The sequence below is a fragment of the Polypterus senegalus genome, chromosome 6 (assembly GCF_016835505.1).
Source record: "Polypterus senegalus isolate Bchr_013 chromosome 6, ASM1683550v1, whole genome shotgun sequence".
Taxonomy (NCBI): domain Eukaryota; kingdom Metazoa; phylum Chordata; class Cladistia; order Polypteriformes; family Polypteridae; genus Polypterus; species Polypterus senegalus.
Window position 1 is genome coordinate 36,050,352 of NC_053159.1, and position 14,877 is coordinate 36,065,228.

The window sequence follows — 14,877 nt, forward strand, 5'->3', positions numbered from 1 at the left end:
TTGTTGTCAGATTTTAAGGAATACATTAGGCTTCACACACTGCTTTTTATTGTATGTCATCAATGGCAACTGGACTTGAAAGTGGCATTTGCTCCTGACTTAAGGCTCCTTGTGATGCCCCAGTTGCCTGCAGCCTTGGCATCTTCAGTCTGTGAGAACGCAAGGTTGAAAAGTGTGCTTGGCTGTTTGCGCATGCATGCGCAAATGCTAGTGGATCAGTCCGGTGCCTCATTCACAACTTGGAGTGGGCAAAGCACCACACCTGCACCTGATCAGGCAGGATAAAAAGGAGCCTCCACAGTGTAGATTGGACAGACAGACAGAAAGAGAGAGAATGAAAAGAAACCGAATCGGGACAGAAACACATGGAGGTCTAAGAAAGGCAGTAACGGGGTAAAGTTGGCACGAGACAGAGGGCAAGCAGGCAGAATGGAAAGTGAGGGTTAAGGGTTGCTCCTGCTTGAGCAGCCTGGGAGCAGCGGCAACCAAATTACTCCAGGAGGACTCACCCACAAGGCTGGGGAATGGCAGTGGGAGTTGGAGGGAGTAAAGCTCAGCGTGGGACCCTGTACATGCTGACACACTGACAACAGGGACTCAAGCGGGATCAAAGGGTTTTCTGCCCCTGCTTGTTAATGTCTCCCCGTGCTGCGGAATGCATAGAGGGTAAGCCAGGGAGACGTCCGATTTTAGAATGCAGCACTGAGGTTTGTGGGGTTTAAAGAAAATGTACATCCTTGTGTACATTATATTTTAACCTTCATGAACTGCACTGATTTTTATTAATTATTTATTTATTGGGGCGATTTGAACTACTGCACTTTTGAACACTGTTTTTTGATTTGATCTTTCATAAAAGCACTGACACTTTTTGCAGCAGCCCCTTGCTGAATGTGTGTGTCCTCATTTGCCTGCCTCATCTTGGTACATGATTGTTGACTGTTGTGGACTGAAAAGAAAAGACTCCTGGCTGTGACAAGGGAGAGTGGAGCCAACCCGGACCAGTCACCATCTGTTTCAGTGTTTTCTATAATTGAAAAAGGAAAACCTTTATAAATTAAACAAAGTGCCAAAATTAATCACATAAACTGTCTTCAATTTCATACGACATCTGAGACTGAGTAGGTAACTGTATCGCAGATGTGCTATAGTGACTTCATCTCGCCTATTATGGACCCAAGAGAAATTGTGCACTATTCTGTCTAGTCAGTCTTGTGTTGCTTGACATAAATGCTAGCTGAGCAATTCTAATTTTGGCCTTGTTTGATCACACCAATCAGTAGTCAACAGACTGAGAGAGACGCGTTTATCTTAAAGACGTGGCTAACCTCATTGTTATAGTGTATGCATTTCTTATAGACCTGAATTGTTCTAAATATGTTACCTCAAGTCAAGTTTCCTCTTAAGTCACACAGGTAAAAGTAGCACTACACTATGCATTGTGCACATGTCCACATCCAGGTAAAAGCATTCTTTGTTGAACTGTTTGGAAATTTCAGTGTTTAAGTTCACTTTGAAACTTGCAGTGCGAACATTCTGTGGCGTCGGGTGCATATAACCCATCTCCTGAGCACCTACAAACACACCTACCTTCTCTGTGACTGTTTTTGTTATAACTGAAACTCCTTTTCTTGTTCCAGGTCCAGGACCGATGTCCAAACATGTACTTACTGGGGTGCCCCTATCATCTGGGATGGCATGTTTGATCCAGAATATTATGATGACTTTTATCGAAAGCAAAACATCACAGTTGCTTTGACAGTGTTTGCTGTTGGAAGGTGAGGACCTGAAACCACGCTACCTGTCCTTTTTATTTTGTATTTCTTTATCCTTCCAGTAGTACTCCACACCATAGCCAGTATTCCTCTGTTTTTAATATTATGATTGTGTAGAGGGTTCAGGTCTTGTGTGCTGACATTTTATCTTTTTGTCCTTTTAGTTTCGCCCATCAGGTGCGCAAAAGTTCTGTGTTACTGTAGTTCTGAACAACTTGAAGCCTTATTTAGGCTAGTAAGCGGACACACAAAATGGCTTTAAAAATCATAAATATCAGGACCAGACTGTGTACTTCAGCACTAGTTGAGTATGATCCTTGGGTTGAAATGTTTTACCAACGAACAATGGAAGGAGGTCAAGCCAGAGTTTAGCTGCTAGTCAGTCCTGTTGTAGTATATTGTTTATCGTCTGTGTGGTCAACCGATCCTGTAATTGCTTATTAACCGTGGCGCACTGTAATGAATAATGTGGTGCAGTGCATCCCCATTTAAGTTTTAAATTTTAAACCTCGTGAAACATACTGAAAATTAAATCCTTCAACACCATCACACAATTATTGGAAACATTACATTAAAATGTATCAGACTAAATGTCATGAGGCAGACTGCATGATTATTGTAAATTTTATTCATTTCTGGTATTGAAGGCCTTGAAATTCTCATATCGGCATCTTTCACTGTAAAACTATTAAACCAGGACTTTAATACTGTATCAGTACATTGACCCTTTAAGTTGAGCAGCATTCACCAGTATATCTGCAATCTAAATTTTGTACCATTTGCTTCATTCAATGAGGCACCATAATCAAGAAGTTGTATATTCAGTAAGTGCAGAATTAAAAAACAGCAGGGAACAGATGATGTAAGAACTTTAAGAGTCTGAATTCTCACACAATACTAGAGTTGCATCTTTAACATTATTTCCCTTTTGACTCTTACAGTTTTGTAAATACAGAAAATCTGTTGACGCAACATATTACCAAGTACCACTTGTCAGACATAATGTATGCAACAAATTATAATAAATGTGAATAATCCAAGCAGTGCCAAAATGCACATAACATCTTATTAAATGTTGGAGAAGAGTAAAGCGTGCCTAAACACAATGCATACTGCACACTTGAGCACAAACCCAATAATACAATCCACATTGTGGAAAGTTTAGTGTCTGACTTGGACGTGCTATAAAGATCCTAAGGCGGTACTCAGCACTGTATCTCACATTGTGTACTTTAATAACCGCATTGCCAATACTGGAGAATAAATAATGGTTAAGTGTTCAAGGAAATAGTTTCTTTTTTTGTGTCATGCAGCAGAACAATTTGAATTGATAGCTATTAAGGTTTACATGCATTGTGTATCATTTTCTGTGACACCGAGTTAACCTTTTATGGTTCTATATTTCAGTGCAAATTGGGATAGACTCTGTCTGTCTGTGTGTGCGTGGGTGCGTGTGCATATATAGACAGAGGAATTATTTTTTTATGTCCCCTTGGGAAATTTTGGCTTTTTTTTTTAAACCAGCTGTTAAAATAGACTCCTAAACATAAAAATATTATAAACATCCACACACACCAAAATGACTAAGAAGGAGGAAGATTAAAAAGAAGAAATGCTCAGACTTGGCAGTTATAGTTTCAGTGAGGTCTTATGCAGACGTATTGCTTTTGATATAAAGGAGCCCCCACAGTGTTTCTTGACACACCTGTACTGAATAGTTTGTAGACTCATGTTAGTGTTTTCGAGAGAGGATGTGCAGCATTGTTCATAATGGCCCTCAGTTTTGGTTTCATTCTGTGTTCCTCTACTATCTCCAGGGGGTCCACAGTGCGTTCCATGTCTTAGCCTGCCCTTTTAATGAGCTTGTTGATTCAGTGGGCCTCTCTTGAAGTTATGTTACCACAAATGTTTGAAATTTGTCATTTTTAACTTTCTGGGTTTGGCTCTTAAGAGGGTTAGGACCAACAGTAAAGAATTCTGACTATGTTCATGATCAGAAACCTTGAAATAGCATAAAATCACCCCCTGCGCCCCCATATTACGGATCTACATTGTTTAGAAGTTTTGTGAAAAGGATTTGCATTGACCCATCGTATTCCATTAGGTGGTGAAACACACTGCATTGGTTGGTTTAGGCATGCATAATATCAAGTGCTTCTGATGATTTCTTGCTGAAAACAACTTTTGCTTTACTCTTTGTCATACAGTAAGGGTGTAATTTCCTGCACAAAATATGATCTAAATGTGATCTAAAATGAGTGTTCTTTGGGTTTGGAGGGTCAAAAGTGGGAGGTGTAATAAGCCAAAAAGCTCAATGCCTTGTTTAACTAGGAATAAATAAGTGTCAGACTGTATATCATATGTTGAGGCTTACTTGTACCAGTGAGTCAGGAAGAGCCAGACAACTAAAGTGATTTCTAAGAGTTCATACAGTAGGAACACAATACACTACAAGCTGGACTTTTTTTTTTTTTTTTTGATACCCCCACTCCATCTGCAGGTGGCTGAAAAAATTATAATATATGAATAGCAGGACTGCAAAGCAGTTGATAAAACAAGAGTTTAAGCCTAATGTAAATGTCTTTTTAGGAATATGTCTCCTCACCTTTGATTAACACTTCCTTCTATCAAGTGAAACTCGAGAAAGCAAGCTGGCCAAATGCTGGAGAACAGGAGAGCTGCAGGATAGCTCAGTCACGCATTCCAGAAGGAGCCAAAACTGCAAGTGAGGAAAGGGCAGTTTGTTTTTTTTCTTCTGTATTAAGGTTGATCCTTGACAGAGGAGAACTGGTGTGCCACCAAAAGCCTAACAAAACAGAACAATACACACTTCATCCAGTACTAGAAAGAATTATGAAAAATGTATTGTTTCTTCACAGACCCATAGGATAAACTCTGTGACAATAGGCCTAACTTCCACCATGACTCTGCAATCAACCAAGTGGGTCATTTGGTCATCTTGAGGCCCATGTTAGAAATGCGCCATGTTGCATTGCTTTGAAAAGCACTTTTGAAATACAGTGGAACCTCGGTTCACGAATATCTTGGAACACATACAAATAGGTTTACAAGAAAAAGGTTCGCCAATCTTTTGCCTCTGTTCACTACCACACTCTGTGTATACGAACAAGCCAGTTTCTCTTTTGGTTTGTGCATGCCGATGATTTCCACATGTGTTCAGTCTTTCCCTGTGCAGCGAGCAAGAGACCGCCACACATACATACACACACACACACACACACACACACACACACACACACACACACACACACACACACACACACACACACACGAGAGGCACACGCAGGTTCCACTGTATGTTGTATGAAATGTAATACGTCTAGGTGAACTTGTCTCCATGGTCACAGACTCAAAGGTTTTTCATTAGCTGTGCACTTATTTTTCAGCATTTTTTTTTTTTTTAAATAAACTGGTCATTTTGCATAAATTTGTCTAAATCACTAGTGTCTGCTCATCCAGTAAGACGAGATGTAATGCAGCTGTCAGTTTACGCAGTTAACCGTGGATACTTTTGACTTTTATTCCACTGCATTTTACAGCAAATATCGGGACTTCCTGCTTCACTAGATTTCTATAGTTTAGTCACATGAACGGTTTGTTCTTTCTGAAGGACTTTTTTTTTTCTTCATTGAATCATGGCAATCAATTCATATGCACAAATGAATGGATTCAGTTGAGCTCCACAGGAGAGCTAAAACGCATGCATGATACAGTCGGCCTCCGACATTTAGAGTAGTGTTTCTTAAGCCATGGGAGTTGCAGCATGTCTTGGGTTGGTTGCCACATAATCGTATGGTAAGTGTAAATTCTGTATCAAGTGATAAGCCTCCTGCTGTTTATCATACTGTTTACAGCAGTGCACTATCTGAAACAATGCTGTTGACGAAATACAGACAGCTTTTATTTCTGTGGCACTAAAATACGGGGTGAGCCAAAAAGAAGTACCACATTTCAAACACCACAAGGTAAAATAAATGTTATTACTACACAAGAAAGGGAATACAAAATAGATTTTTTTCACTGTGTTTTAAAAATTCTGCCTTTAAAGGTGATGGCCATCATTAGCAATACAAACCTCGAGACGATTTCTGAACGCTTGCATGACTTGTTTGGTCATTTCAAGGAGAATAGCGGTAATTTTGTGGCGAATAACGTCATTGAGGCTTTGAGGTCGGTGAGTGTTTTACCTTCGACTTGAGAGATCAGATTTCGCCAGATCAGGCGAATGTAAAGGCCACCCGACATCACCGCGCAGGGAGGTCAGCTTCCCTGGAAACATTTCACGCAAAGCTTGCATGGATCTCCACGCCGTATGAGCTGTTACTCCATCCCGTTGAAACCAGGCATCCACCACATCCATTTCTTCTAGTTTGGGCTGCAAAAAGTTATCCAGCATTTCAATGTAACCTTCTGAAGTGACTGTGACCCTTGGCCCCCTCTCCTCAACAAAGTGCAACGGCGCACCAAACTGTTAGATGCTAAATGTGCAGAGGTCTCTGATGAAGTTCACGAGGGTTGGTTTCTGCCCAATAGCCAATTTTTTGCTTATTTGCACAACCATTCAAATAGAAATGCGGATTGTCGCTGCACATGACGATGGCATCTCGGTGAACAGTTTGCAGAATGTCCGTGCACAACTCTCTATGGCTCTGCCAGTCTCTCTCAGTGAGTACCTGCACTACCATCATGCTGTATGGATGGAAATTAAGGTCCTTGTGCAAAATCCTCCTCAAAGACATGTTGGAATTACCTACGGCAGAAACATGACTGTGTGGGGACGTCTAGGAGGCAAAATCGATGCCCTTACAGCTTGGATGTTTTCAGGTATTCGTACAGTCCAAGAACAGCCTGGAGATTCTGTTCAATGTTGTGCCCGTCTGTCTAAATTTAGCCACCCACTGAAGAACTGTTTTTTACGATTTGGGAGGTCAACATTCGGGGGGAATGCTGTTGCGTAGTGATGATGAATTTGTTGTTTTTGTAGAACACTTTGACAGCGAAAGCACAATGTGCACCGGACTAAGGCACATTGCCGACTGAAAACTATAAGGGATCACCTACCAAAGGACCCCCCACCCCAACCCACTCAGCTGCTTTTGTCTCGCGCAATAACCTTGAGAAATGTGGTACTTCATTTTAGCTCACCTTGTACAATAAGCATTCCTACCTTCATTCTCTCAACCAGTGAACCAGGCAAAGTGAGAAGACTGGCAGCAAAGACACGTATAAGAGGATGTCTAAATGAAAAGATCAGTTGTGGGCCAAGGAGTGTTTGTGAGGGGAGAGTCAATAGATTGAGGGTATATATAGTGCCATGACAGTGTTTTATACTAAATGATGTTTCAGTGGTAACAGACAGCATTATATGTTCGACTTTGTATTAAGTTTAACGTGCCTTGGTGAGGAAAAATTCCTTCCTCTCTCACTATTTTGAAGTAGTTTTTATAAATGTCAATCTTCTACTAGCGTAAAAGACTTAAGACTGTGGTTTGCTATACCACTGACAACTGCATGAACACCAGAAACGATCGAAAGGGAAAGGCCAGCAGTAGACCTTGAGAACGATGTCAGTCAGTAGCGTTACACACTTTAAACTGAACCGTTCACAGCAAGATTTATCCTATCAACCGTATAAAGTACATGTTGTGTATTTATTTAAGTTATAAGTTTGTTAGCTTTAGGGTTTTTTTTGGTTTTTTTGGATAATTGAGCTGTTAAATGGAAACAGGAGCATTTTAAGCTATTTACAAACTAAATTTAGAAAAATGTACTGTTAATGGTGGAGCTCATTTGAAAAACATTTTTTTTAATGTTGTTTAAGACCCAGTAAATGATTGGCATTGATTAATTTTTTTTTAATGATTTAATTGTAAAGCTGGTACTGTGAGTCAAATGATAGTAATTTTTTTTTCTTACTGCATTTTCACACCACACCCCATGAAATTCTTTCTTTGAGCTTTGCTAAAGCTTAAATAAAGCATTTCCACAGGCAGTGACACACCTCAGAACTTTGTTACTGTTTTGAATGAATAGCGGCTGTTTTAGGTTCAGGCCACAAGTGCTCGGTGTGTTTGTACTGTGGGAGGAAACGGGCGCACCCAGAGGTCACCCACACAGACCTGCAGGTTAGGTGGATTGGTAGTGCTGAATGTCTCGCTCTATCTGTGTGTGTGTGTGTGTGTGTGTGTGTGTGTGTGTGTGTTCACCCCCTGATGGGATGGCATCCTATTCTGAAATTGTTCTTGCCTTGCCTTGCTCCCTGTGGCTTCTGGGATAGGCTCTAACTGCCCCATGACCCTCCGGTGAATAAACATCTTTAGACTATAAACCAGGGATCTCAAACTCCAGTCCTGGAGGGCCGCAGTGTTTGCAGGTTTTCATTTTAACCCTTAATTAGTGACCTGTTTTTGCTGCTCATTAACTTCTTTTGAATAAATTGTAATTTACTTGCTCTTGGAGACTAAGACCCTTTTTATTCTTTTTCCATAATTAACAGCTGAACAATGACGAGAAACAAAATGAGCCAAAACAGGACCAGCAAACTGTGGCCATCATACAATATCTGAAAATAAAAAGGGTGGCGGTCTCGAATATTGATTTGTTCAGGTTCCCAAAACATTTGAACAGTGCTCTTAGAAAAGTAAAGAAAAAATCAACAATTTTTAAATGTATGCTATTGCACAATGTGAGCAGCAACAAGCCATGGAATTAAAGAACGTGTTTAACAACAAGAATCAGTGCCTAATTAAGCAACTGGTTTGTAGTTTAACGCCCTGACTTAGTTGGTCTTCTTCTGTTGGCTCACTCCCTTCACATTTCATTTCGGTTTGAGGAAATTGAAGCAATTCCGAAGAATGAAGAAATTCCAGGAAAGAAGTCTTTTAAAAAAAAAAACAAGTCAATTAAAATGAATTCAAAAACAGGTCACTAATTAAGAAAAGGGTAAGAATGAAAACCTGCAGCCACGGTGGCCCTCCAGGGGCCTCATGTATAAACGGTGCGTACGCACAGAAATGTTGCGTAAGAACTTTTCCACGTTCAAATCGCGATGTATAAAACCTACACTTGGCGTAAAGCCACGCACTTTTCCACGGTACCTCATGCCTTGTCGTACGCAAGTTCTCCGCTCGGTTTTGCAGACTGGCGGCACCCAGCGTCAAAGCAGTGCTACTGTTCCTGTGTGGTTACTCATTATTTTCCTGACGCGGCTTTATAAATACACCGAAACTAACCGCATATTGTTTATTATTGTAACGCATCTGATTGTAATTAACTCGTAACAATATAATGGTCCAGGGAATAGCCGTAGTATTCCAAACACCTTAACTGCTTTAGCGTTGTTACTCTAACTGCACCTTCTACTTCTTTCAGCTGCTCCCGTTTGCCACAGCGGATCATCTTTTTCCATATTACTCTCACTGCACCACTCAGAGTATTTATATCACTGTATCTGAGTGTGAATCACAGCAGCAGCTGATCAGAAAGAGAATTATCGGTATACAGCATCAGGCACACCCTGCCAAAGCCACAGCAAAATGTTTCAAAGCCTTTCCTGTACGGACTTCACGGTTCAGTAACAGTTTCATCCCAAGAACTTTAAATGCACTCAATCAATTGCACCTTGTAGAACTGTTTGTACTTATAAGTACAATCACCCCACTGTAAACTTGCACTACAGTTATAATATCGCACAACCTGAGCCATTTCATAAAGCGCGTATTTACATATGATGAAATGCAGCAAAATATGTTATATTATACAGATAAAACTTTAACTTCATTTAAATAATCTATATTCTTCACTGGGACTGGCGTGAAGGATTGAAATATCTTTGTAGTACATGTTTAATTATGCTATGTTCCTTAAACGTTTTGAAGAATCGGCGCTCTAAGCTTACAGATGGCTTAATTTCTATTAGGCCTACAGAGCTGATTATGTGGCGATCGGTTACTTGGGGAAAGAAAAGCAAGGACTGCAGTGGCGGCTATGCCAATATATATTGAATATAAAACAGAAAGAGAAAATAACGACACAGCTAAAAACGCAGCGGCAAATTTCGACAAAAGTTAAACTCTTGTGTCATGAGCATGAGGTGGCTATGCAGTGTTTGCAACGGACGTGGCCATCCACCGTGCATAAAATGCCATATTGACATTTGCGACGAAGGAGCCACCGATTCTTTCTCTGCCCAGGGCCGCCCATGAGTACTGCTGCAATAAATAATTTCATTGAAGGTCGCACACAAACACTGCACCATTTAAATCCATGTTTAATAATGTGCTTTAACTATCATCATGAAAATGATATCGCGTATACATCTCAGTAATTTTAGTTATTCAGAGAGCTGTAATATCATGAATGTAATGGATTCTGTGTCCAGTCGGAGGAAGAGTCGGTTTAAGAACCAAGTAGTGATTCACACACACAGAGCACATAGAAGATCAAATACAAAACAAAGCATTTAACGTGCTACTTTAATTTCGATGTGATTTAAGAAACTGGTTAATTAAACGATTTTAAGATGAAGTTTATGATGTTCTACTTTAATGACAAAATAAACTACGTGATTAAAGTAGAAATTTCGAGATTGAAGTTGACATTTCGTGCTTTTTCCCCAACTGTGTGCCTTTTTTTCTTTGTACCCTAATAAGCTTTCATATGACACTTAGACAGAGGGCTACAACTCGCCTTTTCACGGCGTCTTTGATATGTGACTTCTTTTTTATTTCCGGCACTGTGCGACTTTGTGAACTTGAGCTTTCAAGTTTCTCCAACACGCTATGTCACTCGATCAACTTCTTTTTGTTGATTATACCACGGTTTAATTAAACAAATAGTATGTTTTTCCTTTGCCTCCACTTGGTATTCGCTGAAATTCTTATATTTTCCCCCGTGCTTTTCCCATTGTCTTTTCACAGAAGGCTGAGCTTAAGGGCGATTTATATTGATTTGTATATTGAAAGAGGCGTAATTCTGGGAGGAGTTGGGGCGTTACATGAAGTGTGTGCACGAAGAACGTGGAAGTTGGAGTACGCACAGATTCCTGCATCTGGATTTTTCTGTGCGTAAGCACATTTCGGCTTTTATGCTTACGCCATGTTATAGTGCGAATTCTACGCACAGCGTTATGCATGAGGCCCCTGGACTGGAGTTTGAGATCCATGATCTAGATAAACATTGCTAGTGTTTTTAATAATATACTGTATACGCTAGTCTCCCAGTTTTCCCTTTTACTAATTTTCATGTGAGAGAAATGCTTGAAAGGAAACAAACATTTAATTTTATTATGACCATTGTTGTTTTTCTCTTTATAACTCCGTTATGTCTATGGTGATAATCCTTCTAATTTGGGCCCTCTGATTAAAAAGGTTGCCCTGCTTTAGAGGTGTAAAGCGCATGTGTGATGCTGTCGGTCTCTTTCATTTGTGATTAAAGTGCAAGTGAAAGCTGTGCCTGTCTGGTTCACAATTCGTTCTAATTAGAGCTAAATGATCATAATACAATATACTGTAGTAACAACACATTTATATTCGAATGTATTCATTATTTTGTTTAAAACAGAACATGACAACATAATATTAAACTAATACGTTTATCAGAGTAATCTGCATCAGTCCTAATTAAAATGGCACAAGCTGTACTACAGTATAATAATATTTAACACAATGTACATTCGTTAGGCACACCTAACACTCTGTTACACTGCTGAATCAGGGAATACATTCTGCAAGTATTTTTACTTTAATACTTAAGTATATTTTCAAGCAAGTTCTTCCTTACTTAAATAGAAAGGTCAGTGGTGTTCCTCAGTGTTTTACTAGAGTACATCTGTGCTCGTTTACTTTTATTTATGTAAATTGTTAGAGAACTTCCTCCACCGCTGGACTTCAGAAAGCTTGGAAGGGCTTGTGTGTGTCTACTGGCATTAGCTTTGGGAAGAATGTGTTTAAGAATGCATTGGATTCTTTGGGGTCCACATGGCCAAGGCTCACTCATTGTCTGTAGTCGCCCCTTATTTTACGCAAGACTCCATGATCCATTCTGCTTTTCAGGAGATGGTCTCTCAAACCTCCATGGGGGTCCGTTAGCTGCAGCGGGTGGTTCCTCACAGGACCTACAGTTGGATTGAAAAAGTATTTGGATCCTCTCATCGTCTGCATACTTTACAAATGAACTCAATTAAAAATAAATGTAAACCACATTAATTTTTGCCCATCAATCTGCACTTAATAATCCATAATGACAAAGTAAAAATTGGTTTTCAGAAAGGTTTGCAATTTTATTAAAAACTGAAATCTCTCATTCATGCAAGTATTGAGATGCTTAATTAAATACTTAGTAGAAGCCCCTTTGGCAGCATCTAGTCTTCTTGGGTACATCTCTACAGGCTTTGCACACCAGGATTTGGGCACTTGATTACATTCTTTCTGGTGGGTCCTCTCAAACCCCTTTTAGATTGGATGGAAAGTGTCTGTAAACTGCCATCTTCAGATCTCCCTACAGATGTTCTATGGTGTTTAATGCTAAGCCACTCAAGAGACTTGTCTCAAAGCCATCACAGTGCCATCTTGACTACTGTATGCTCAAGTCATTGTCACGCTGAAAGGTGAACTGTTGCTTGCACACACAGAAGTTGCTTGAACTCTGGAGCAGGTGTTCTTCAAGGCCCTCTCAGTGTTAGGGTTATCAAAAGTATCAGAATATTGATACGTGTTTATTGTAATATTACTGTTTTTCATGGTGTCAGCTCCACAGCCTACATTATGTACTTCCGGTTTGTTGTCGGCTACCACTAGTTTCCACCAACTAGGCAGTTGGGAGCTTCACCAGCACACTTACCTGACAGAGGGCAGCCACATTGACATCTGGAAATACTTTGGCTTTGTGTCAAATGAGGATGGTAGACCACAAGATGCATGCAAGATTAGCAACCACACAACACCAACTAAAGTAGCAGATGCTGCCACTTAGCCTGCATTGTGCAGGTGTGGATATATATATGCATCACTCTGTATGATTACAGTACAAAATGAAATCCTAAATATCAGGAATATTTGCTGCTCCTGTTTATTGCTGTTGATTTCTCGGTATACGGTGTTGTCACTGTGTTCTCGTTCTCCTGAACACTTTCGTTAAAACAAATGGACTGTACACCATACAGAACCTTACTGCCACACTCCTCCTCTGAACCCCCCATGTGACCTTACGAAGGTGGGCATGACTGTTTAATGGCTGTTCCTCAGTGACGTCTCAATTTGATGAATTGCCCTGCCGCTGGTTATTTGAAATGCTGGATGGATCAGCTGAGAGTGTTTGTTTTGTTTGTTTGTTTTCCAGATACCTGGATCTCTACTTGGAGAAGTTTCTCACCTCTGCTGAGCAGCACTTCATGTTTGGCCAGAGAGTCATATACTATGTGTTTACAGATTCTCCCGAGAAGGTGCCCAAAATCAAGATGGCTGCCTTCAGAACTCTTTTGACCTTCAGAGTAGAGAAATACAGCCGGTGGCAGGACGTGTCTATGCTGCGCATGAAGATGATCAGCGACATCATTGACTCGCATGTCCGCCACCATGCCCAGTATATATTCTGCCTGGATGTAGATCAGACATTTGTGGGCCGGTTTGGCACAGAAGCTCTGGGTGACATGGTGGCTTTGCTGCACTCATTTTATTATCGTAGGCCAAAGTTCTTCTATACTTATGACCAGAATCCAAAGTCGACGGCTTACATAAAAACTGGAGATATGTATTATCATGCAGCAGTCTTTGGTGGAACATGGCAGCGGGTGAAAAATCTCACCCAGATCTGCTATGATGGCATCATGCAAGACAAAATGAACCATGTTGAGGCACTGTGGCACGACGAGAGTCATCTCAACAAGTACTTTCTTTTGTACAAGCCAACCAAACTTCTGTCTCCAGAGTACTGCTGGGCTGAGTACATCGGGTACCGCAGTGACATTCATGTACACCGTCTAGTTTGGGCCGAAAAGAATTACAAATTTGTCAGGCAGTGACTGTCAGCCTCTTAAAGCACCACAACCTGCAGAAGATACCACAGTGTAACCACAAGGCCTTTACTTTGGAGGTGGTCACCAGTAAAACCAGCATCACTCACTTTCTGGTTGTAGTCTGCAAAGTTCAGTATTCCACTTGGGAAGCAGTTTTTGCATAAAATTCATGTAAGCCATTTTTTTTTTTTCTCTCTGTTGTTCAAAGTGGACTTTTCACTTCAGTGGTTAGATGGTTTTGGCCATTTCGATAATAGCAAGATGTGTGAATGGCCAGTGGTCAGTACATTCAAGCATGGAACCTTTAAAACTTGGAGAGTCGGCCATAGTGATTACAATTGGTGGATGTCCTGCAGTTGTTTAATTCCACCAGTGACACAGTGTGTGTGTTTTTGTTCAGCCATTGGTCACTTCACCATACACTGGTGATTAAACAAAAAGTGTTACATTAGTGGACGTGTCTCTTGCAGGAGGTGCACGATTTGTTGTTGGTTTCATATTTGATCAAAGATTCAGGGCTCCAACCTGTGGAGATACATGCCACGGGTACTTCACTCAAAAGCGCTGGTGTTTGCCATCTTGAGCCTATGGAGAAGTGACCATTTTGGTAAAAGTGCCTTTGACCAGACTTGCTCTCTGGTGATTTTAGCCAACACTTAAAAGGGTAACTGAGGGAAGCCGTGGCATGAGACTATTATGAGGTGACAAACTGTTCATGAATAGAAGGTGTTAATTTGCACTGCATGCTGCTCATTTACGGAGGAGGACAATGATGTGTGTAATTGGTAGACCACTCTGCTTTATGCCTTGTGAGACCACCATGTAGCAGGAGCCTGGAAGAGCTTGAAAAGTAGTGTGTTGTGGCAGCTGAGGGGATGGCTCCACTTTCTTAGGATTAACTGATGAATTGATTTCTAATTTTTTTTAATGAGGTTCTTTGTATTTAAATTTTTATTTTGATAATAAAACAACAAACTTGGTTTACTGCAGCGCCTTTCACTTTTCTCTCACACTGTGATGGGTGTGGCTGTTCTCCTTACAACCTCATTTGGCAGCACTTTGGTTCTC

General features: G+C 40.5%; 1 protein-coding gene across 4 annotated transcripts in view; it reads left to right on the forward strand.

Annotated features, from left to right (window-relative positions):
* LOC120530963 (alpha-1,3-galactosyltransferase 2-like) overlaps nucleotides 1-14,877 on the forward strand; it is a 101,434-nt gene that overhangs the window by 84,113 nt on the left and 2,444 nt on the right. For 2 of the 4 annotated variants that reach the window (XR_005634045.1, XR_005634046.1), the window contains exons 4-5: nucleotides 1,641-1,778; nucleotides 13,134-13,980. Coding sequence is in view for 2 of the 4 variants with exons in the window: in XM_039755821.1 (XP_039611755.1) it covers nucleotides 1,641-1,778; nucleotides 13,134-13,815 (820 nt within the window). In the remaining 2 variants the exon portion in view is untranslated. Of the gene's footprint in view, nucleotides 1-1,640; nucleotides 1,779-13,133; nucleotides 14,794-14,877 lie in introns of those variants that run through there. The other 2 variants (XM_039755821.1, XM_039755820.1) reach the window with 1 other exon arrangement.